Source organism: Urtica dioica, chromosome 4 (assembly GCF_054948205.1).
Source record: "Urtica dioica subsp. dioica isolate 48M chromosome 4, U.dioica_male_clone48M_v1_H2, whole genome shotgun sequence".
Classification (NCBI taxonomy): domain Eukaryota; kingdom Viridiplantae; phylum Streptophyta; class Magnoliopsida; order Rosales; family Urticaceae; genus Urtica; species Urtica dioica.
Genome location: NC_142759.1, coordinates 4,728,514 through 4,753,390, shown reverse-complemented (window position 1 = coordinate 4,753,390; position 24,877 = coordinate 4,728,514). Strand labels below are relative to the sequence as shown.

Here is a 24,877-nt window from a genome sequence, read left to right as displayed (position 1 = left end):
TGCGAACACACATCATGTAAGACTCAGAGCTGACTAAGCAAAGAAAAGCAAAACTCCCTTGTAAAAACCAGAGTAGGTGCTCAAGTTATATATACACCAGAAGATATACGAACGGTATTGTTGTTGACCAAAGTGAAAGCATAAACTGTTCAGAAGACACCCCTTACCCTTGGGCTTGAACTACCGACTTCGCCAGCTGGAATTTGAAGCTGCTTCTAGCCTGTAAACACAAGATATATAATATAAGCAACATCTGAATTGCATAATGCACAGAGAAATGAGACAGTATGTACTTACTTGGATATCTCTTCAACGGCCTTCATAACTTCTGAAGAATTTGTTTCCAAAACTTGACCTCCAAATATGATCTCATCTAGTATAGTATGCATCTGGATCATAAATTGGCAGAGCATTAAGCTTAGAACAATTGAGTTAAGTACACATACAAGGTCAGGAAATGTGGCATGTGTATGAGTTTAACTGATACCTTGCTGTAATTGAACACTATGTCGAGCTCGCATACGTTTTTGAAGCACTTATCCATTGTTTCCACAAATACTGTATTGACCAGTGAAACGTAAGGAGTAGATACAAGCCAAGCACGTAATAATGGGAAGAATAAAAAAAGATGTCACCGTAGTGTTCATCTAAGATGAGTGAAATGGCATCGTTTTAATCTCCTCAAACATTATTTGGGAGGAAAAAATTTGAAGTTTCCCAACTAAATAAACTGGACAAAACTATGTAAGATAGAAAACTCGACCTGACCAAATCACTTTGGATTTGTGTGGTCTGCTTTGATCCAATTTAGATCCATTATCAAAATTTCTAAGACCCCTAAGTCCTATGATAATGCTAGCAATTAACAAATAATATTCCAATTAGTAAATTTGAATGTCCTGTAAAAGTAATGTATTGCAACTAGGTCCGGGGTTTAACCCGTGTTTCCAATCCTTGAAACCTGTTCTAGAGCACATCATGGTCCCATATGCAGTTTTTTTTTTCTTCTGTTTTAGCACACTTGTCTTTCTGTATTGAATACAATGCTTTGCTCAGCGCTCGTCAATTTCTCAGAAGTGCCAAATTTACCTTTATAACGTCGCTTCTTTATGTCATTAATAAAATAAAATAAAATAAAAAACTATGTGGTCTCTTTATGCAATCAAACCTTAGTTTCAGTTACCATATTTGTCGACCTGACCAAATCACTTTGGATTTGTGTGGTCTGCTTTGATCCAATTTAGATCCATTATCAAAATTTCTAAGACCCCTAAGTCCTATGCTAATGCTAGCAATTAACAAATAATATTCCAATTAGTAAATTTGAATGTCCTGTAAAAGTAATGTATTGCAACTAGGTCCGGGGTTTAACCCGTGTTTCCAATCCTTGAAACCTGTTCTAGAGCACATCATGGTCCCATATGCAGTTTTTTTTTTCTTCTGTTTTAGCACACTTGTCTTTTTCTATTGAATACAATGCTTTGCTCAGCGCTCGTCAATTTCTCAGAAGTGCCAAATTTACCTTTATAACGTCGCTTCTTTATGTAATTAATAAAATAAAATAAAATAAAAAACTATGTGGTCTCTTTATGCAATCAAACCTTAGTTTCAGTTACCATATTTGTCGAATTTTAAACTGGCAGCTATATTCCTAAAAATACTGAGCGAAAACTCTATGCAATATCAATGAACTTCAACTAAGGAATCACTGTCCTCTAACGGCATAATAGCTAAATGTACTACAAATAACAATAAGCGGTAAGGTACGTACCTTGTATCAGATCAAGCATGGCCAGCTCGTTTTCAGAACTATCAAATAAAAAGACGAAGTACAAAGTTGCAAAGTGCTTGTATACAAGACGTGTGTCCTAGAATGAGAAAAACAGATACGATAAGATACTCTTCATAAGACTACACGAAAATCTATAAATTCACAAAACGAATTCAGTGCATACAGGGCACACTTCTTAGCTTCTATTATTCTAGCAAATAAGAACTCTGTGTGCGCTAAAAGTTTTACAAAGATTTGTTTACTATCAAGCTCAAAGCTATATTAAAGGACCAAACATCCAACAACAACGAAGACCTAACCAAAGCTACTGAAGAAAGATAAAGTTATATGTAACAAATATAAGTTTTGAATCAGAACTTACAGGACCGTAAAGAGACTCCGCTTCCATAAAATTGCTTACATTATCAGCTCTACTGCATAAAGCTGTAGCAGAATCAGACATCAAGAATAGAGATTTTGCGAACACACACAACACAATGGTGACTAGGTACCAAGATATGTGATTCAGATGAATAAATAATAACAAAAGATACAAATACAAACAAACTTTTCTAGCAACTGCCATGTGAATTAAGATCTGTGACCTAGGTGTCTGAAAAAACACTATACAAATCTGACATGGAGATCCACAATCTGTCTGGATTTTTTTTATAGCTTTTATCAAGGTATGGAGAGACGTTTCTGTGATCTTGACAAGCACATGAATGAGACCACAGAATTTAGGCGATTCAGACAATAAAACTAAATTTGATCTACTTAAAAAATAAGTACAACACGAGCACAAGCAATTTGTAGCCTTAAAGTCAATTACAACACATAGAGGCTTTATTAAATTACTCCAGACAAGAACATATCGTGTCTTGGGTTCGTGATTCAGACATATTAACAGAAACCAGTTCATTTCACACAAAAAAAAAAAAAAAAAAAACCTGGAATTCATGACCAAGTAACTACTGGCAAATACGCACAGTCGCGTTGTTTAGAAAAAGAAAAATAGTTCACAGTAGGACGGAGATCGTTAAAAGAGTCGAAACTCGTCAAGGCGGATTAGAGAGAGCCTAAACAAAGCCGATCTGTGAACGAGAAATTAAATCTGAAAAAAAATCGTTTTCTTGATCGCAACAAAAAATTCGACACTTACACGATTTATCATAGGCAATTCGCAAATAAAATTAAAATTCACACAAACGCAAAAATGGCGGTTGAGAGATTTGGACCGATCCGCATACAAAATCGAATATAATCACATAATGTATGTTCAAATGTAACAATAACTAGATAGGGGATAGAGAACCTGCATAGACGTTGCGAATGAGGTCTTGCTGTTTGTCGACAGGCTGTTACAAGATGAAAGGAATTTTAGAGAACAAGTCAATGGAGAGAGAGAGAGAGAGGACTAACCATGACATCGTAGAACTTGGCAAGCCTGGGCTTCCCCTGAGTGTTGATCACCAACACCGCTCGTATCATCTCCTTCCACGCTCTCTTTCTTTCCTCTCCTTCCCGATTGTCTTTTAAAGCAATCAACCCTTCCCATTTTGCCCTTCCATAAATTGTTTATTACACGCTTGTCTACCTTTGATTTTCCCGCCTCATTTTATTTATCCTTTCCGCGGTTAAGCGGTTAATAGCTTGCCTCGATAAGAGTCATAAGACGATTAATTACCAACGAAATGTGCATGAAAGTAAAAATAACAAATCATATAAATAAAAAATGGCTCCGCCACTGTTTATCAAAGCCATAGGTTAGTTTGTTTATTTTTTTTTTCAACTTTTATGCCAATTATATTGACGTTTAAGCACAATATAAAAAAATATTCTTCAAGTAACAACTTGTTAAACTTTGTTTCGTGGAGATGAATGCTCATATATAGAGGTCTTTCCACCCTAACTAAGCCATAAATACAACTAATTCTCTAAACGAATCTGAGAGTTCCAATTTTCTTTTTGAAGGCACCAATAATTTTAGTTACATTTTTTACGATTTCCAGAATTCCTCTTGTATGGTTTTTTTTTTTCAAAATTAAAGATGTCTTAAAAAAAACACATGAAACAAAATTATATCTATCAGTACACTACACACAAGAAAAATTAATTTTTTTCCGGTGGATTTTGAAGGAATAGAGAGAATACGAGTGAGTTTGGTACGGTGTATGACGAATTTCAGTGGTGGATAGAAAGAAAATATAGAATGAGAGAAAACCGAGAAGGTGAAAAAAAAATTAATGTGAGATATGTTTTTGTCCGAATAGAAAGAAAGATGTGTTTGATTTGCAATTTCCAATATAGAAAAAAATGACCTAATCAAATTCTATTGGACCATAAATAAATTAAGAAAAAAAACCCACGTAAAACGTTGGGGGGTAAAGCGGTAAATGATCAAAGCAGGGAGCCCTAATAAAGCTCATCCTCGGTCCCCTGTTGGAGAGCAAAGTGGGATGAGCGAAGAAGTAAAGTCGCAGGCTGAAGTGGTCCAGCACCACCTCCGCTCCATCAACGCCACGCTGGCAATCAGACAAATAAGCTCTCAGGGGCTCTCCTTCCAGCTCTGGCCCGCCGCCACCTCACTCGTCGCCCTCCTCGACGCCCACCGCCTCTCCCCCGCCGCCTCCCCGCTCGCCCCCCTCCTCTCCTCCCTCCGCCGCCCCCTCAGAATCCTCGAGCTCGGCTCCGGCACCGGCCTCGTCTCCATCGCCGCCGCCGCCGCCCTCGGCGCCGCCGTCACGGCCACGGACCTCCCGCACGTGCTGCCCAACCTCCGCTTCAACGCCGAGGCCAACGCCGCAGCGGTGGCGGCCGGCGGCGGAGGGAGCGTGGCGGCCAAGGGGCTGAGGTGGGGGGAGGACGGCGACGTGGACGGCGAGGAGGAGTACGATCTTATCGTGGGGTCGGATGTAGTGTACCACGACCACCTCTACGAGCCGCTCCTTCGGACGCTGAGGGCGTTGGTGTTGGGGAAAGGGACGAGCTTCGTGATGGCTCACCTCAAGAGGTGGAAGAAAGAGTCCGCTTTCTTCAGGAAGGCCAACAAGGATTTCCACGTCCAGGTCTTGTTCCGGGACGCTCCGTTAGGGGGCTCCAGGGTTGGAGTTATCGTTTACTGCTTTTCTGACAAGAGGGAAAACAAGAACAATAGTTGTGATGTTGCCACGTCATCATCTGACGTTGCTTGATCTACTTATTTTTTGTTTTAATTCAATGTAAGCAAAGCCTCATCCGCCAGAAAGAAATGGTCGATGAAATAACAATTAATCAAACCAATCTTGAGCTCTCTCGAATTTTGCCAACTTTACAAAATGGAGCAATCAATACAATACAATACAACACGGCAAGAATATCGTTCGGGAAACAATCTTCCACGGCTAATAAATATATATATATATATATGCACACGGTTTTCAAAAATTGAGTTGCCAAACCAGAAAGCGGGTTTTTTTTTTTTTTTTTTTTTTTTAAATGATTGTTTAGGTGGTTCATCGCTTCCTTAGTGGGAGGCCTTTACCCACGGCTTTCATAGTCTGCGAGTCTCTGAAGCAAACAAAGTGCACGAGTGTTTTTGCGTTGGGGTAGATAGCAAAAACGCTCGTGCCCATTTTCTTGTGGCAAAGCGAGCACATGCTTTCGCCGGTGATTTTTATGTCCGGCTTTCTTTGCTTATATAGCTCCTCTTTTACCTGTTGTGGCAGAGCAATATACATATTCAGTCAACGCATCAACTATATTGGAATTTGGAATCGAATATGGCTCAGTTGTAAGTGTTGGCAATAGACTGCAATCGGTCGGGTATTCAAAAAAATGCGATCACACGTACCTGAAGGTTTTCACTTAGCCTAAGGTTCTTGATCACTGACAAGTTTCTAGAGGCTTCGCTGGATTTCTTGAGAAGGGGTTCAAGGAATGGAAGCAAATTCTGGATATATATTATAAGATATGCATTTTATCAGGAAAGACATTCAAATACATCCTACAGTTTAGTTTATAGAACAATCATCTGATTGAAACCTGTAGTTTAGTCTCTCTCGGTAAGAGCTTGAGGGCCTGAGCTCCATTAGTTCTGTCCCACCTTTTACTCAACAGATCAAGAACCTCGTCGAGCATTATATCAGAATCTCCTTCCTCGCCAAAATCATCTGTATCTCCGTCACTTCTACCACTATCCGTGCCACTTGGACTGACCCGAATCTCCTCGGCCCCCTCTATTGCAACGATTTTCCTAGCCGAGCGACCTTTCCCTTTAACAGCAGTTGCAGAGCCAGGCTTTGGAACCGTTGGAGTCTGAGGCGATACCAAGTTGGTTATTCGTCTCTCAAAGTTCTTGGTGGTTCTTTGAGGGTTGAGATAGATTTGCAGAAGCGTGAGGTAGATATTGCCAGACGGTCTTGCAGATTGTAGGAGAAGCACTGACTCGTACACACGGTCGCAATAAGCAAGCGCCAGATCAGGAACGTGAAGCTGCAAAAAGGAGACACTAGAAATCACTGAGAGGAGATCTAAAGAAAAATCTAGGATATCAAATTAAACAGACATGTTTCAAATTTCAGCCCTGTGAAGTAAATTTTATACTAAACTAACGGTGATAAATACAAAGATGGGACACAAGTTAATATTTAAGATAATTTTACGGAACACCATAGATGGAGCAAAAGTTAATAATAGGAAAAAACTATAGTTGAAGTGAGCTCATGCAGTAAGACAATTCAAGAAAAAGATCATATGGTGATCGAAATAAGATTCACCGACTATTAAGCTTGTTTTCCTGGATTGCTCAATTTATTTTTTCTTTCTTTAAGATAAAAAAACAAAAAACGATTCAGTCAAAACACAGGTACCCTCAAGTACACAGAAAATGGACAAAACACCGCCTTTTGATAGGACTCGTTTGTCTTAACCATGCTACTTCAATGAACAAAATTTCTTAACAAATAAAGGGAGATGGTGAAACTCTAATGGAAAAAAATGGTGACAAAAAAGTTAAAAGTTAAAACAAATAGGTAGCATTTCTTCAATTTCTCAATGAAGGCAACCTCGTACAATGAGGTTTGCATTTCCTTGGTGTAAAGCAATAAACAGTAGACACTTCCGGGACCATAAAATCCTTTCAACATATTGCGCTCAAAATGTAACCCCAAAATTAAACCATAGATTGACTTGATATTCACAGCATTAACATGATCTGAACAGGAAAAACTACCTTATGCACATAGAGAGATAAGGCAAGCTCATGTTGGTTCATTTTTCCGAGCAAAATGGCTCGCTCTTCATACAATGCATCGTGTGGGAGACGTCTCAGCAAAGCCTCTGGGCTATAGCCCGAGATACTCTCTAAGGCAGTAAGCAACTTCTTTCTAGTTGGGCAGTAAGTTTTCTCATCCCAGGTTTGTTGAGATCTCAAGTCTGAATACCATTCAAGTACCTCTGAGAGATAAATATTTACCTGTCAGACGGTATATCAGCATACAGTTGCAAGACCAATACCCATCAAGAAAAAGAAGTTGAACTCAGCCACTATTATTAGCAAAAAGTTTATACCATTTCATTCTGCAAATTCCCAGAAATTCCATTTTCATTCATTGCAAGCATGAGTTCTAAATATGTGGCCTGCATGTTTGGAGCGTGCTGCTTCAAATACGAGTTGACCAAGTCTGAAGGAATATTTCCTGATAAGAAGAGCTCAATCGTCTGTTTCGGACAACTCTCAAGAACAAGCATCGAAAATTCCAGGACAAGCATGGGGTCTGTCCCACAAAGAGGCTGCAGAAGAAACAACCTGATTAGACTTCTGGAAAATAAAAGGAGAAACCCTCTGACACATTTTAAACAATAAAAATATTTATCAATTATTTGAGACACTAAACAAGAATGTGTTATGACCTGCTTCCATTTCATGGATAAAAAAAAAAGTCCATTGACAAGATTAGAATATTGCGCAGCTAAAAGAAAGATTAGGACGCATAGATATAAACTACACTCACTCCCAAGGCACAAGCTTACCTTGAGATATTCAATGATGGACTCGGGCTTAAACGTTTGAGTTAGCTCAGCTGGCATTTCAGTAGATTTTGAGTCTTCTACTAGTCGCTGAAGAAGTTTTAGAGCTTCATGGTGCTTAGAATTTCCTTTGTACAGTTCCAATAGAGCCGCGTAGTGGTTACCCTTTTGGAGAATCTCTTCACATATATTTACATCACAGTAGTTAAGACCTTTTAGTAATTCCAATTCTAAACCTGCAGAAGATTGTCTGGTGAGAAGCAAAGCTTGAAGCAATGCAGTATCTAGTATTGCAGCCATTTCCCTAGCACCAGAGCTTATAGAAACATTGCCACGAGCCTAAGGAACACAAATAAAAATAGGATGATTAGATATAGGATTCAATTGCTACAAACAACACCGAGTATCAGTGTACTTCAAAATTGTGGCACTCAAATTATGAAATCAACAAGAGAGGATAGCTCAGTGGTAGATTATTCATTTCTTTTTAAAAATGAATAATCTTATGAAAACCTCACGTTTATTGCAAAATAACATCCCAATAAGATAAAAAAAAAATTGTAGTACACAATATCCTCATTGCAAGGGAACACATTCTTCTTCACTAAAGGAAAAAAAATAGCTTTATAAAGTAAAGGAAAGAGTACAAGAACAGCACAAGCTATCCTCTACTGAATAAATGTGAACAAAGGGAAACATACAATTGAAGTATTGACTAACCTTGTTCAGTTTTTTAAACCTATTGGAATCATAAGATGCAAAATTATCTCCAACAGCACCTAAAACAACCTCTTCTGTTCCCTCAGCAGTTGCTTTCTCAATTATACTGAACCGTTTCTTCTGTAGAAACTTAACAAGAGCCATAAGGGTATTGTGGCTCATTTTCTTCGACTCAAGTGATGAGCTCTCATCAGAATCTACCAGGTGAGGAGGGGCAAAGTGTTCCATGTCATCTGATACGTCTGATGAAGCTCTTGTGAGCTGAGACGAGTCCCAAGAAACATCCATGAACTTATCTGGCTCAGGAAGAGATGTAGTCTTCGGGAGAATGATTGACGGATACATTGAAAGCACATAAGTTATATCTACTTGAGAAGCTATAAAATTTTCCATAGCTTCCTCATAGTTGCCATTCTCAAAAAGATAATGGGCATATCTGCAACATCGGAAATGAACTCCTCAAATAAATGATGGAAGCACTACTGAATCTATTCCCAAAGATTAATTAACATCATCAAGGAACTTGGCTTCACCCAACGAAATGAACTCCAAAAAAGAAAAAAAAAATTAATAGACAAAGCACTCACCGAATGTGAATTGCCCCCTCCTTTGCCGCTCTAAGGTTTGCATCTTCTGCGGGAAGAAGCTTACACAACGCCAAAGCCTCCTCAAAATTACCTGAGGCTGTTAATTGTACAATCTGCAAGATAAAGTCCACGAGTTTTCAAAATTACGCCCACTAAAACAGAAGGTAAAGCATCTCCAAAACTACCTGTGCACCGAGAGGAACGGGGAACAGACCATAAACAGAGTTGTCCAGTGCAACTACCGCAGCATTATTGCTTTGTACAAGACGACGGACATTCCTAAGGACAACAGTCTGTATCAACGGATACGGAGGTCGAAGAGACCGAACCTGGAAAACGTAAATGGCATGTGAGGATCATATATTCCAGTCCTTCCACAAACCATTATGATAATAATTGGTAAGCTGGTAATTAAGATACCTCCACGAATCTTGGTAGCAAAGCGATTGCATAAGGCTTTTGGATAATGACGATCAAAGGAGCCTCCGACCAACAAATCCTTCCTTCTTGTATAAGCTTCCCGTTTTGATCAACAAGAACCCCAATATTGTCCTGATAGATCATTTAATCTTTGCAAGTTTTAGGTTTTCCTCATCCACACCATTAATAACTACCTGAGCTTGCTAACCATTATCATTACACTAATCAAAGCCATGGAAGCAGAACTGAAATGTACCTTTCCAAGAAGCATTTGGCCGGAAGGCAACGAGACGACCAATGGCGGAGCAAGCCTACCAGACGGGAATATCTCCGACAAAGCACCGTTCGCGGAATTCAAAATCATATACTCTCTCTTAACCCCTATGCAGATATTCTCGCCGCACCATGACATCGACTTCACCACATCAGGCACTCCAAACTCCTTCACCTCCACAAACCCTCGTCCACCTGAACAAACCATCCGAACTCGTTCAAAATTGAAGATGCACGAGAAACAATGATTGAAAGAATAATAATAAAAAAAAGGATTGTTTACGGAATTACCGTCGTGTCTGAAAATACAGACCCGCTTTTGCCTGGCGAAGCAGAGGAAGCCTCGGCGATCGTCCCACGAGAAGGCGTTCGCGCCCTTGGCCTTGGTCAGGACGGCTAGGGTTTCGAGTCCTGGAAGCCTGTGAAACGCGATCGACTCGGAGAGGGACAAGAGGAGCTCTCGCGACTCAAGGACCTCCATGGACGCCAATGGCTTCCTCGAGAACCCGGGGACGTGCTTCTCCAGCTCGTACCGGTCCTTCCTGAGATCCTCCGACGACGGAACATGGTAATCCGACGGTGGAGAACGATCCGACGCGGTGGTCGGAGCGTAAATTCGGAGCGATCCGTCGGAACAGCCGAGAATGAGCTTTGTACCGTAGGCTTCGATGGTCTCGATCTTCGAAGGACAATCGCTGAGAAGCTCGAAGGAATCGTAAGCGCTGTGAACCATTTTGGGTCGAGCTTAATCGCAAAAACAACAAAAGCTCATGAGACCTTGGTCGATGAAGTTCAGTTCTCTAAATTATCATATCGCGGAAAAGAGAACTCGGAGACGAGAGAGACTTGCCAAAAAGAAAATAAATGGTCCTGGCGGGGCTCGAACCCGCGACCTTCGGCTCATAAGACCAACGCTCTAACCAACTGAGCTACAGGACCGAACATGAGCACTTGACTGCTCTAAATACATCATGATTATTTATACATTTACTTCATTTTTGCTTCTCCTCGTTTTTGGCTTATGGATATTTATTTTTCCTATTACTAGTATTTACATTCTAACATTCAATAATTTATTATATTGAACATCAAAAACTAATTATATAAAAGAAACACTTAGAAATAAACTTTTAAATTTCAATAATGAATATATTTTCAACATTTTTAGAGAGTGAATATACACTATCGCATAATATAAGACTTCAAATTATATCCTTAAAACAACTTTTATTTCTTAACTAATCGATAGTTTGGATAAATATTTTAGCGTCTATTGAAGAGTCAATAAGGACTAGCGTTTTCTCATATTTCTAGCATAGTGTAACATAAGGCGTATATTCTTCCTCACGGTTATTACACTCTTCTTCTAATTCAAAATATGTACTCTATGTACGTCAATTTTTAACCGGTACATCAGTATCCGATATCTATTCAAAATCGGGCCCAATAAAAGAAAGTGTTTTAATTATTGCTTGTTGTACTACCTTATAAAATTAAATTTCCAGTAACTCCACGTGGCAAAATCAAAATGTAATTTGACTAAAACTGCTAGCACAGCCCCTGAAAGGCTCACAGACTCAAACTTTAGCCAACTGATTTTTGCGCAATTATGATAAGCATTTATGTTTTTAATAACATTCACGACAGTAATTAATTTAAGGAAAAATGATATGAAGTAGCCAATTCAAATTATGACTTTTGCAAAATAGTCATAGTTTCATTAGGGAAAGCAAAATAACCAATTGAGAGTACAAAATATAAGCTTCAGTTCTAAAATTTCGTCCCTTTCCTTCTTCACTCTTCCGATTCAAAATTCAAACGGTGTCGAGTTCCCGCCGACGACGTCGGCGGCGGCGAGCTGTCGTAGCTTTCGACGGAGCTCCCGGTGCGCAGCTCGAACGAAGGAGAGCGGAGACGATGAAGGAATCTGCGCGGCTCGGAGCCGAGAGAAACGGAGTTCCGGAGACTGAGGGTTCAGTCCGAAACGACGGAGAGAGATTAAGAGCAACGAGGCCTCCGGCGACTGAGGCGGCGGTGGGGAGATGAGATGATGATGATAGGAGCGGAGAGGAGGAGAGCGAAAAGCCATGGATGGACTAAATTGAGGTTTTCGATTATCCGAATTTGTGCATTTTACGGTGTTTTGTATTTTGCGTTCATGAATTGGGTTTCCAGGTTTTCATTAAATTTAATCATGCCTTCATAAAGTTTATATTCTGTCTTTATAGTTCGTTGAGATTAAATTTAATCGTGTCTTCACTAATTTTAATCATGTCTGAATTAATCTTACTATGACTATTTTGCTTATAATTGACAAACTATGGTTATTTTGCAAAAACTTAAATTCTACTGGTCTATATGGACGCTAGACCCTTAATTTAAAGTACGTGTCTACCTGCCTTGATATAGTTGGCGGGTAAAAAAATGAACAATACCCTTTGCTTTTTTCACTTGCTGAAATTATATTAATACATAAATAATCACTTGCGACAAATAATATAAGGAAAAGAAAAGTATTCACTGCGACCATGAAACCCATTTTTGTTTGAGAGAGAGAGAGAGAGAGAGAGAAGAAAGAGGGAAGAAGATATGACTCTGGGTCTGATCAATGCGAATCCGGTGGTCCACACTAAGAAGGAAAGAGTCGCCCGCACCGAAGAAGCTCACTCTGACGACGCTGTTGATCCTCTCGAAATCTATGATATCCTTTTCTTTTTTTCCTTTTGTTCTTTTTAGCTTTTAATTCTCTTCAGTCACTCATTTTTTTCTCGCGTCAATTCAGTTGTGGGTCTTGGCTCGTGAACGTAATGAACTATTTGGATTTTCCAGTTTATAATCATGTGTATAATCAATTTAACTTGTGTTTTGTTCATTCAGATTCTATAATTGTGCTTCCTTAGCAATTCCAATGTGTTTTTTTTATACTAACTTGATATATTATAGACTAAATTACAGTACAGCTCAAGCTAAATTTTCTTTTACTTTCCTTTGAATTTCCGAGCTACCAATTAACCAAACTTTTAAAGAAGTAAACGTTGTTTTCTTTGACCGAAGAGTTGACAAATTTTGTGAGGGACATCAGAGATCCAGAGCATCCATATTCCTTAGAGCAACTAAGCGTTCTTTCAGAGGAATCAATAACCGTTGATGACAAACTCGGTCGAATTCTGTGAGTCATTTCTCTCTGTCTTTTCTTTTTTTTGTGTGCTCAAATTAATCAACAACTATATTAATTATTTTATTTTTGCTAACTAAAAATAAAATAAAGGATAACTTTCACGCCAACAATTCAGCACTGTAGTATGGCAACTGTGATTGGTCTATGCCTCAGAGTTAAGCTAAAGCACCATTTTCCTCCGCATTACAAGGTCAAATTTTATTTATTTATTTTTTGATTTAAGGTTCAATGAAGTTTGAAGAACTTTGGGAGATAATTCATCAAATACAATAGACGTAGTTCATACTTCATATAACCCCTGTATTTGTTGGTGATACATATTTTCAGGTTGACATCAAAGTCTCTCCTGGATCTCATGCTAATGAAGAAGCAGGTATATTTACAACGAGTCTCACTAATACTACTTGTTCTTTATTTTGTGGGGTTTTTTTTTTCATTTTCAATTTGAGCTCAAATAGTCCATGATATATTAAACGAGTGACAATTTCGTCTTTAACCTAATTTTTGCAAAATGATCTAAAACTATTAGTTTGTAGTACCTTAGTCATTAGTCAATGTTCATCTAAAACTATTGTTACTATTTTTCGGGTTACAAGAAAATTCAATAAGTTACTTTTATAAGATTAACTTTTAATTGGTTTAAGTATTGAAATTTATTTTAAAAAATTCTAGAAAAATGACTAAATTGCTACAAACCATATTGCCAGTCGCATAATAAAGCACGGGCTATTTGCGGTAAATATATATATATATATATATTGTTTATCACTGTAAGGTTGGAATAAATTTTTATTTTTTTAACTTGTTTTTGGCAGTAAATAAGCAGCTGAATGACAAAGAAAGAGTCGCGGCGGCTTTAGAAAATCCGAATCTTCGCCAACTCGTTGATGAGTGTCTCTATTCCAATGAACTCTGACTGACCAAGCAACCTCTTTTGCCTCTGAACAATAACCATGTAATGTACAGTATAACTTAATATATTTGCTTTCAATTTTAAATTAATGCATATCATATAGCCTCTATGCATACGTAAGATTCCTCTTGCGAAGCTTTTTCTTTGTTCAAATTTATTATATTAACAAAAAATTGGCTACGTAAGCCACCTAAACTAATTGTAAATTAACCAATCTTTGATAAATAATTTATAAATAGTCAACTTGCATACGTGACAGCCTATTAACTACCTAAAATATATGTTTGGTTGTGTTAAATAAGGCTTTTATTGATCAGTTAATAAGTTTACTTGGTTATTTACAAGAAATTAACCAAATGTGGGCTATATATCAATCCACTATCCGTGTGGCTATATAACTTAATAACCCTTATATTAATGATTCGATGTTTTGATGGGCGTTTGTTCGAGTCACGGATTACTCTTAAGCTTTATTTCAGCTCGTGATAATTTTTTTTTTTAATGTAGACAGTTGTGTTTAAGTTAGAATTTTGTAGATTATTCATTTATAAAATCACCTAAATTTTGGTTTCATTTGCCTCAAGTCAAGACAAAAGGATCAATTAAAGCCTGTATAATTGTCTTCATATATATATATATATATATATCACATGCTCGGACATTTACTAGGCGAAGTAATTAATCAAAGCTTTCCTGCAATTCACACTTATCAGATTATATAAGAAACGATACGAAAGGAACTTTGGTTAATCTTAACTTTGGATTTTTTTTTTGTTAACGTACTCTTCTTGACGGAAATCTCGTCCTAAATTGTTAGCTTTATATAATTAATTAAAGATATCCAAAAAAACAACTTGATACTAATTTTTTGCGTGGGTCTGATGCGCTGGGCCTGGGTTTTAGTCTGCCAGGTCCAACTGGTTGGTGTTGTATCACTAGCCTTGTAAATGGTAGGGAAAAGGGAAATGGACGAATTCATGAGTGTTTGATAACCCATTTCTCATTCTCAACCAATAAATTGATTTAAATAATTATATTAGTAAAAAGATGAGAAAGAGTATTTTCTATCTATTTTTATTCTTTTTTTTTTCTTCCGAGTCTCGTATATGTCAATAAATATTGATTTGTTTAACGGTTTGTTGACATATATATGTTAATAAATGACACAATTTGTATATATCAATAATAAATTACAACTTTGAAAAGCTTGTGGATTTGTTGACGTACATGTCAACAAATGAAGTTGATGATGTAATTGTTAATAAATTACCCAAAATTCAACAGGTAATTGTTATATTACCTAAACAATTCAAGGTTATTTGAATTTATAAGTAACTTTACCATTAAAAAACTCTAAAAACAAATGTACTTTTTACTTGTTAAAAGAATGTGGGCTGATCATAAGCCTCTACTTTGCCCTCAACTCTCTTTATTTTGATCTCTCAAAGGTCCTAGACCACCGCCTAATCCTTTTCAGAATCCACCCTATTTTGTTTGCCTTTGCATTTTGTTTTCCCGCTCTTTCCCAACCCTCTCGGAAAGACCGAAAACAACTCCGAGAGCAAATCCCCGTTGAATTAAGAACCGTAACTTTGACAAAACCTGAGACTCGGTGAACTTAGTCGCCGGGCTAGCGGAAATTCCAGCCATTGATGGTTTCTCCGGCGATGGCGGAGAGCCATGACGGCCATCCAATGCCGACTTGCTCGCCGGAATTGAGCCAACAAAATTGAAGCACAATCATACAGAACTCTGTTACAAAGGAAAACACTGTGAAAGCACAAATTGACCCAACAATATGAAGCACAAGAAAAAGAGTAACTCAGTTTCTTTTCCTGAAAATCCGTACTCTTGCCTAGGGACAGAGCCCTTCAAATGTGTGTGTATATATATATATATATATATATATATATATATATATATATATATATATATATATATATATATATTTAAGTTTAGATATAAAACAAAATCTTCAATGAATATTTTTAAGTAGTCGACCCAGAAAACTATATTCTACACTTGCATATATTCAGAGAAAATACATAATTTATTACAGAATATAATTACAATTTGTTTTTTTGGGGCATAAGATTTGGGTAAGAACTTACAGCATTGAAATTTGACATGTGACCTTACTTTAATCTCGAAAAAGACGTCACTACTAAAGGTCCCTTGACTAAATCTCATAGTTTTTACGGTGATTAGACCCATCTATTTATTGGATATCTCCTTGTTGTAGAATTGACCCAGAATATATATTTTAGGTATATTAGTTTTATTTATTTATCTTATCTTGATTTAATTATGTTAGCAATATTATATTAATATTGAAGAAAATACAAGACAAGTTGCATGGAACGAAAAACAAATTACAAATAAAATCGGCTAAACCTTAGAATCGGAAAAACAAATCGGAGAAGATTGAAAGAAACAGTCGAGGCCCGTTGGACGGTTTCTTTGAAGCTTTTTATCGCCCTCCCACGGATGCTGGAAAACGTGAGCGAAAGCCTCCAAGGATACAACGACTACAGAGGCAAGCTTAGCACCAACAGGCTTGACTCTCGGCGAACTAGAACCTGTGCGAAACTATCACCACGACAAAACAAAAGAAAATAATTTTATAGAGTGGAGAGAGTTTCGGAACAGTGGGGAGAAGGATTTTCCGTGTGTTCTGAATGAGAGCTGAAGCCTCTTTATATAGGCCAAGGCTCAGCAAAGGATCCAGTTTTGAAACATCAAAACCGTCCAGCCTAAAGGCATTTAACGCTCATGATGAAGCTGTTACCACCGTCTATTAACGCACTTCTCAACCGTTCAACGTTCAGCCTTCATGGCATTAAACCTCATGAGTAAAGGTGACATTAACCCAAGGTTTAATTCTCAACGTAACAAAAGAGTCATTTATGGAATTAAAACATTTTTGGAAGTGAACTTTGCAATAAAAAGAAAGCCCGAGGCCGAGATAATTCCCGAAACCCGAAACCGAGCCCGGCCCGGCTCGGCTCGGCGGCGGCGACGCGCGTGTATGTGTGTGCGCGTGCGTGAGGGGTTAAGGGTTAACCCACACACACTCTCCTCTCTTGCACTTGGATATCTACTAATTAAAGATGATAGTAATTAAACACTACCACAACACACATCCCCATCCAATGTGGAACTCTTGGTATTCCACTTCCACAACACAACATAAATGTGTTTCTTTAGCCTACTTTGACCATCAATTTCTCATTCATCCTAGGTCCGATTTTGGCAAACCAATATTCAATTTTATACCCCTCGTTACGAGGAATCTGTATCACTTAGAATTATTCAAATCCGATGAGTAGAACTCACTCAAATTGTTGCCACAAATCAGCCATACACATGTAAATAAATAAAACTATTTATCTACTTAATTCCAACAAATTATTTTTTATATATGGTACTTTTCATCAGAGCAACAATTATAATATAAGCCATTCATTCAACTCTCTTTTGAGCACAGAACGTGCGGTCGTTGGAGAGTGAGATATCTAAATATCCCGAACATTCGGTTGATGTTTTTAATTCATATTACTTGTGATCTAACTTACGCATCTCTCAAAGATTGCCTAATGTTTTTATATGGATAAATATCATATCAGAAATTGAGAAATGAGGTGGGTCTCACATGTATGATCTTTTTTTTTCTCATAAAATAGAGAAATCGCTTAAAACTGTGGTATGATCTTTTTCGTATAAAACACTAATTTTACTAAGATCATCAACCCACCCTTAATTTGGAGTGGAATTTGACATATTTGGAGTGGGATTACTCTAACTCATCCCAAATTTTACCCTAAATTTGGAGTTGATAAATAGTATATCACCAAATTTGTGGTGAAACTATTAATCCACCCCAAATTTGGGGTGAAACTATTTGTAATTACAAATCCACCCACAAAAAATTAATTTGTAATAATTTAGACCATAATTTAAATAATTTATACAAAAAATACATATTATCAATTAAAAAAGAGAGTAAATAATATGACATTGATAATAATACACAACATTAATTAAGCACAATACAACCAAATAAAATACATACCAATTATACTAATAATTATACAAATACAATCTTAAATAAAAATTAAACTTACAACGTACGCCATATAATAGAAAAAAAAATACAAAAGCATGCATAATTCAAAATCAAAGATAAAGATGCTCACATAGCCTTTCGTAATGCGTTAATTGATCATTTATGGAATGAGTATACTAATGGGAACGAGTAACGAGTATCAATGTTTTTACTGTGTGTGTTTTTTTTTCATGTATGTTTTTATTTTATTTTATTATAAATATTTAATTTTACCTACGAAATGCAATGTTTATGTAATATCTTTGTTCTATTAATGTTATCCAAAATAATATTTGTTCTAATAGTTAATTTTTATATTTTAATATTGTAATATTAACATAATATTTAATATAAATATAAATTAATTTAACATTGTTGACATAGAAAATAAATTAATGTTTATAAGATTAATATTGGCATAACATATTAATAGAGGGGTTAATATGAAATTAATATAAAGTAATATTGAAAAATATAAAAAGATAATATTCTTTTTGGGGTAGGATTTAGTGTTGTGAGTTGGAGTGTAAACACTGTAGTTGTACAAAATTTGGTATAAAATTATACCAAATTTGGTTTTTGGGTCCTAGATGGTCTAATTCATTGGTAGCATATTATATTATTGAAAACTCAAAGTATAAACGCAATATTTGACTAAAACTGAAACCATAAATACGGTGATGCTATATTTCTTTATGGATATCATGACTTTTTGTGCTTGATTTGAAGTATTGCAGTTGACATTTAAAGAACCAAAAACATGAATTTTTTTTATAAATATAATTAGTTTTATGCACATCTATATCTTATTGTGCATTAATTTTTTTTCTCACAAATTATTTGAGTAAGAGAAAGTACTATAAGGTAAATCGTTATGGAGGATATATGAACTATTTGTCACAACCATGTTTTTATCGTTTCCAAAACTATCATCAAGAACAGTATTGATGAATTAATTCAATTTGGCAAGATTCTCACAGCTGTGGTGTTCGAGTACGACTTATCATTGTTATTATTTCTTCACTAGCCAATCAGGCAAGCAACATGTCATTGAGGTCCCCAAAATAATGAACTTAAAATTCATGTGTTGGTGAAATTGTGAACATATTGGTGAAGGATCGGTGTCTCATTATTAGTGTAGTTCAATTCACATCGGTGTATTTCTTGTTATCTTCAAATATCCATTACTCAGTAAACAAAAAGTTGTACCGATACACTATAAAGATCAAACCTCGAGTTTGATCAATATATAACCGTGAACTTCTTAATATTCAGTATTTTAAATACAATTGTTTGCTTTTAATCTAAATTTAAGCAGATGGTTTTATTGTTTATTTTTTTTCTTATAAACCCCTAATTTTCCCACACAAATTTTAAAACTCATTGAAAATAAACAAATCATATTTGTCAGACGCGGTGGTTGAATTGGACGTGCGCAGTGACGGAGCCAGTATAGGCCCAGGGGGGGCTTAAGCCCCCCCTCAAATTTTTTTTTTTTGCACTTTTTGCCCATTTTTTAAAAAAATTACTTGAAAATTTATACTTTTGGCCCAATTTTTATAAAAATTTTACAATCAAGCCCCCCCTGAAACTTTTTTTTTCAAATTAGCCCCCCCTGGTGGGCATTTCTGGCTCCGTCACTGGACGTGCGTATGAGTAATTATCACTATATTTCAGTTATTTCCCCCTCCATCGTCTCTTCATTCCCTCGTCTTGAAGAGAATGGTCCATTGGTAAAAAAAAATTCCGGAATTGTCCATAAAAGTGTGGTCATATACGTGATTACATTATGATCTTGCTGAAAATTAATGTATAAGAGCTGGATGATGGGACAATAATCTTTATATTATGTCCTACACAAACATACTTTTGGGTCTCAAATTAGTTGTCCACAAATACATGTACTTATGTGTGGCTAAACTTCAACTATTTCTTAATTGGAATAGTTTCAAGTGTCTTAAATTGGGTGGGGTTTCTTAAAATTAACCAAAAACTAATATAAACCAAAGTCAATTTTAACCTACGTTTATTATGGAAATTTGACCTTTATAATTTAATCGAATGTCAATTTTAACCAACCTATTTAATGGAAATTTGACCGTTTATAATTTAATCGAAGTTTCTTCTGTTGGTTATATTTTCAATTATATTTTGGAGTCTCGTAATGGCTTCTATGAGTCTAGTTTATGTTTGGTCCTGGCACTATTTCCATTTTATTTGTCAAAGGACTATTAAACGTTGTATTCCTCTTGCGTCCTTAAGATTTTTGATATTTTGTATATATAAATTTCTCATCAGAATGAATATTTAGCTAAATGCATTTGTCACATTGATAATGATAATTCACAACTAATGAGAAATGTTTCATACAAAAAAAAAAAAAAAAAAACGAATGAGGAGGAATGACAACCGGATTAACCAAAATGTCTCATCAGCTAGACACTAGTTAATAAATAAATAAAATGCACAACAAACAACGTCCACAAAGAGGACAGGGTGTCATTTATTAACATTGAAGAAACACATTTATATTAAGGCCCATCTGGGGTATAGACTTCAATTTAAAACAAAATAATAAAAAAAACTGTCTTAGTCTCTCATAAATAAAAATAAGTCATAAGAGTAGTTCACTTCATACAACTCCAAAATCAATGCGTTTTGCAAAGTCAACCTAATGGAATTGCACGTAGTATCAAATGGATAATTTTGGAAGTTATTCCATAGTAGTATATATTATAAAATATGATGTTTATGCCGATAAAAACAACATTTGCATAAGATACTCCTAAAAATAGATATATTTTTAAAATTAAAACATTTATAAGAAATGGATGAAATGTGTGCGGAACTTCAATCTACCTAACCCGTTTGACTCGTTTTTGTCATTATAAATTCTTAAGAGTGATAATGATAATGGTTACTTGCTAGACTCTCAATCCACACTTACCCAATAGCGATCAATACTTGCCATGGTAGTAAAGTTTACTCTAGTAAATCGCTTTACACATTTTCTTTGTTAAGAAAGTAAAATAGAAACATAAAGTAAAACACACGCATTTAGCATTACATGGACGTGGTACAATTTGCCCTTACATCATGATCTCTCGTCTCTTATACTCTTCCATGCCATCCTAATTAGTAATTGGTAAGAAAAATTATATTGTGAATTGGTTTCACATACAATTTTCGACAAGATAAAGTTATGGATCAGCTAGCAGAAAGTGCGAGAGGCTCGGGGGTAGTGATTGCCCCAAAAAGGCTTGGTTTGTGGGAAATCTTTTCATCGACGTCCCAAAACTCGGCTGTCTTTATGTCGTCTTGAGCCATTTGTCGTGAGAACTCTTCATGATCGTATTCCATATTGGCAATGCCGCCAAGCTCTTTGGGAAGGTTATCGAAGTCAAAGAAGGTCTTCATGAGATCAACACTATCTTTGTTTTTAGGGGTAACAAATTTAATCTTTTGAATCGTTTTTGGATCCATGAAGTACTGTGAAGCCTAAGAATATATCAAACATGTATTAAATTAGCAAAGTAATTTTAGTCCCACATGGAAAAATCATAAGCCGTGTACTAGATCGGGTTACATTAAACAAATTGTCAAACCTTGTAAAGTGGCTGAAAAACCCTAGGTGGATTGTAGAGAAACACGATAGCGAGGCGCTCTGGATAGTGGCCTTGCAAAATGTTGATGATGTCACGAGTTGCCTTGATTGAGATGTTAGTGCTCAATGAATATCCAGTGAAGTCGATCAACCATGACATTTTTTCCTGGCCCTCTGGAAGGTTAAGGATGCTATTTTCCAAGAGATAGACTAAATGTTTCACGTTGCCTTCAGGTGAATTTGTATTCTGAAAATGAAAAGTTTCAATCATTCAACTTAAGAGTTTAATTTCCTTTTTCTTTTTTCTTTTTTCTTTTTTTCTTTTTTTGCTTAGCTATTAGCTATTATGCTCCTAAAAATCATATTCTATGGTTGCAAACCTGCATTCCTGGCCTCATTATAAGCACTGGTCTCCCTTGTCGATCATGGAAATTTGCCCTCGAAACTTTACCTGTCTCGCCTTCATGAGCTACTTCACTCTAAATAAATAAATTGTAAAAACAATCAAATTATTAAATAGAAATCATAATATTTTTCATTTTCCTTTACACAATTTTTCACCGGAAAATATTAATGGGTGAGATATTTCAGGGAAGTGTAATATTTTTATCGTATATTCAAACAATTAATTTTTCTCGTTTTTCTTAATTTTTAAGTGGAACCAAAATAATTTTTGAAATTTCCCTAGAATATTGGCATCTGATGAACCCAAGTAGCAAAGTGTGCTGGTTATTATTTGATGATAGAATTACTACACCACAATAAAAAAACTAACTGCTCGGTGATAAATCGACTTAACTACTTTTTGTTAAAAGATTAACCAAAAATTGAGAAAAATATAACTTTATGCACCTCGAATAATTAAACTCATGGAACAAGCTGAAAAACTCAAGTGTCATAAAAATTATGTCATAAAAATGCTTTTTCTTACCCATCGAATTTCTTCAGGCTTGAAACTCTCCCTCCATTTGAGAGACTCTTGCAACATTTTCTTCGATTTTTCGACGTCCCAGTTCCGAGCTTCAAGATACCTTCTCAGGCATGGCTCTGAACAATACTTCAAACTTCGCCCGGATAGTGGTCCAAGACTTTCTCTGAACTCTTTGACCTTTTTGTAAATGATGTCACGTTTAAATTTAATATGTTCACCATGGTGTCTGAAGACAACCAACCAAAAAAAAAAAAAAGACACTCACACACTTAGAAATGTATCAATAATAAATTATACCTTTGCCTCTTTTTCTTCTGAATTATCAATGGGGTGACCCTGACTCTGAGAGTGTTTTCTTCTTAGAAACTGCATCTTGAGAAAACAGCACTTGATTTGAACCTACACACTAAAATACATGTGAGATGTTAAGTATATATATCTCCATTTTTTTTTCCCTCTTCTTTGTTTTGGGGTCATTTACAACATCCTTACAAAACGTGTATTCAAGTCAATGGTGTATGTATATGGGAAAATGTATTTTTTACGTTACTGAGTTATTCAATTTCCAAGTGCAAAAGTCCAAAAAGGACACTTGAAATAGTTTTGTTGAAATCCTCACAACCAATTGTTTTACACAACATTTGGAATTGGAAATAAATATCAATCCTCTTCTGTTTTTTTATTTTTGTTTTTTTTAGTTTTATCAAATTATTCAAATCGTGGAGAAAGGAATTTAGATTTTCAAGGTAAAGGGTCAAAATCAAAAGCCGGCTCTCCTGACTTCACCCCCCCCCCCCCCCCCCCCCCAAAAAAAAATCCAACACTTTTGTTTCTCTTGTCGTTTTTATGAGGTTTGTTTTTACGACACATCTTGATATGTCGTTTTTTATTACCAACTCACGGTCCTCTTGTAAGGCAAACAGAAAATAGAATTGAGCAAGGTATTTTTTTTTTTTTTCATATCATCCAAGATTTGATCATAAATGCGATTAAGATGGGATAATGGTTCTCATCCCATCACATATTATGAATATGATTAATATATATACGTCGTTTTCTATATAATTTACTCATGTTAAATATATATAAATTTTATCGATCACTCAGTGGTTAATTAGTCGACATCAAGCGGTGCAGCTTTCTAAAAAAAAGATCTAATTACGGTTATACCAATAAGGATCAGAAGAAAATCTTATAACAAAACTTAAAAGATGATAGTTATGTATCGAGAAGAAATAAATAAGCAGAATAAAAAAAATCATTTTTTTTCATTACCTGGCCCGGCGAATTGAGACGAAAGAAAAGAGCTATCACTTGCTTTTAGCTTTATCGTCTCTTTAGAGATAAATACTAAATGTAAAATTTTATGCAAATACTGTATCTCTTTCACTCAATTCAGTTCTTCTCGTAGAGTTGGAAGAACGCAGAGAGCCAGAGAGAGAGAGAGAGAGAAATTGGGGATGAAAGAGAATAATTCCTTCAGATTTTGGAGGTTTGGATGAAAAAATATTATGAGAATTTATAGTGGAAAATGAAATGTCGATGGGCATACTTTGAGAATAAATTGTGAGTGGATGTATTGGGTGACTTTATGAGAACGCCAAGGAGAATTTGTAGGGGGTGTAAACGTGAGATGTGCTGTGGGGTCCACTACCACTAACTAAAGAGTAATTGATTATATAAATACATTTTCTAGTAAAAAATTTACTTCCATAAAAAAATATATTTGAAATTCCTTATGAGACTCGTTAAATAAAGTAGTTTGCCTAAAAAAGAGTAGTTTTGAACAATTTCCAGATAAAGAGGAAATTACATTGGATTTTGTTGTTGTTGTAATTGTTATTATTTTAAAACAAATGAGTTTCGCGCTTATAGTTTTTATTACGTTAAATATATGTGACCTAAATCTTTATCGAATCGAAAATATTAATTGTTTTTATTGGAATGAATATTTGAGATATTTTTTAAGATTGTCGATGAAATATAAAATCAGAATCCCATGTTAGTATAACCCTCTTTCTGTTGACATTTCTAAACATACATCTATCGAGATTAATGTTGCAGTACTAACATAATATTGAAACCCTCTCTCTCAGAGACCCAAACAGAAAACTCTCGGGCTAGGTTGAGCCGCCGCCGTCCCCTCCGGGGCCCGGACGCCGCTGCTGCGGCAAGATCCGACCTGGGGGGAGCCCTTCGAGATCTCTTTTCCTGCAAGCTTTTGTTTCTTTTCTCTTTTTTTTTTCCCAGATCCGGTCAATCCTTCAGATCTAACCAATGACGTCCGGCAACCTCTCCGTGGTGCGCATCTCCGCCGTTCTTCATCGTTTGGGCCTGATCCTCGCTGTTTCGCAGCCCCCCTCCGC

At 36.1% G+C, this 24,877-nt stretch overlaps 5 protein-coding genes and 1 non-coding gene across 8 annotated transcripts; 2 read left to right on the top strand and 4 right to left on the bottom strand.

Moving 5' to 3' along the window:
• Positions 1–34: 34 nt before the first annotated feature.
• LOC149399546 (Clathrin adaptor complex small chain family protein) lies at positions 35–3,348 on the bottom strand. Of its 2 annotated transcripts, XM_089612395.1 has the most exons (7): positions 3,194–3,347; positions 3,087–3,129; positions 2,154–2,215; positions 1,772–1,868; positions 488–558; positions 298–389; positions 35–220 (listed from the first exon to the last, which is right to left on the bottom strand). In XM_089612395.1, the coding sequence occupies exons 1-7, from the start codon at positions 3,260–3,262 to the stop codon at positions 181–183; spliced, it is 474 nt and encodes a 157-aa protein (XP_089468521.1). In that variant the 5' UTR covers positions 3,263–3,347; the 3' UTR covers positions 35–180. The 2 variants fall into 2 exon arrangements, with proteins under 2 accessions (XP_089468521.1, XP_089468522.1); XM_089612396.1 differs by lacking the exon at positions 35–220 and having other exon boundaries at positions 294–389; positions 3,194–3,348.
• Positions 3,349–4,001: 653 nt separating this feature from the next.
• Positions 4,002–4,965, top strand: LOC149399545 (uncharacterized). The gene has a single exon (XM_089612394.1). The coding sequence runs from the start codon at positions 4,168–4,170 to the stop codon at positions 4,963–4,965; it is 798 nt and encodes a 265-aa protein (XP_089468520.1). The 5' UTR covers positions 4,002–4,167.
• A 60-nt stretch (positions 4,966–5,025) lies between these two features.
• Positions 5,026–10,674, bottom strand: EMB2754 (Vacuolar sorting protein 39). Its single transcript, XM_089612391.1, has 12 exons — positions 10,072–10,674; positions 9,764–9,975; positions 9,508–9,639; positions 9,273–9,416; positions 9,088–9,200; positions 8,501–8,936; positions 7,784–8,119; positions 7,322–7,543; positions 6,984–7,226; positions 5,795–6,244; positions 5,604–5,702; positions 5,026–5,466 (listed from the first exon to the last, which is right to left on the bottom strand). Exons 1-12 carry the CDS (start codon positions 10,511–10,513, stop codon positions 5,266–5,268), a joined length of 3,030 nt encoding a protein of 1,009 aa, XP_089468517.1. The 5' UTR covers positions 10,514–10,674; the 3' UTR covers positions 5,026–5,265.
• TRNAI-UAU (transfer RNA isoleucine (anticodon UAU)) lies at positions 10,646–10,719 on the bottom strand. Its single transcript has one exon. It is a non-coding gene; the product is annotated as a tRNA-Ile (tRNA).
• A 1,464-nt stretch (positions 10,720–12,183) lies between these two features.
• LOC149399542 (MIP18 family protein (DUF59)) lies at positions 12,184–14,065 on the top strand. Its single transcript, XM_089612297.1, has 5 exons — positions 12,184–12,483; positions 12,846–12,949; positions 13,049–13,148; positions 13,286–13,331; positions 13,774–14,065. The coding sequence occupies exons 1-5, from the start codon at positions 12,370–12,372 to the stop codon at positions 13,872–13,874; spliced, it is 465 nt and encodes a 154-aa protein (XP_089468423.1). The 5' UTR covers positions 12,184–12,369; the 3' UTR covers positions 13,875–14,065.
• A 6,875-nt stretch (positions 14,066–20,940) lies between these two features.
• Positions 20,941–24,057, bottom strand: LOC149399541 (Sec14p-like phosphatidylinositol transfer family protein). Of its 2 annotated transcripts, none has more exons than XM_089613557.1 (6): positions 23,787–24,057; positions 22,809–22,917; positions 22,512–22,688; positions 21,961–22,059; positions 21,582–21,827; positions 20,941–21,474 (listed from the first exon to the last, which is right to left on the bottom strand). In XM_089613557.1, the coding sequence occupies exons 2-6, from the start codon at positions 22,881–22,883 to the stop codon at positions 21,184–21,186; spliced, it is 888 nt and encodes a 295-aa protein (XP_089469683.1). In that variant the 5' UTR covers positions 22,884–22,917; positions 23,787–24,057; the 3' UTR covers positions 20,941–21,183. The 2 variants fall into 2 exon arrangements, with proteins under 2 accessions (XP_089469683.1, XP_089469684.1); XM_089613558.1 differs by having other exon boundaries at positions 22,809–22,910.
• Between the last annotated feature and the right edge of the window lie 820 nt (positions 24,058–24,877).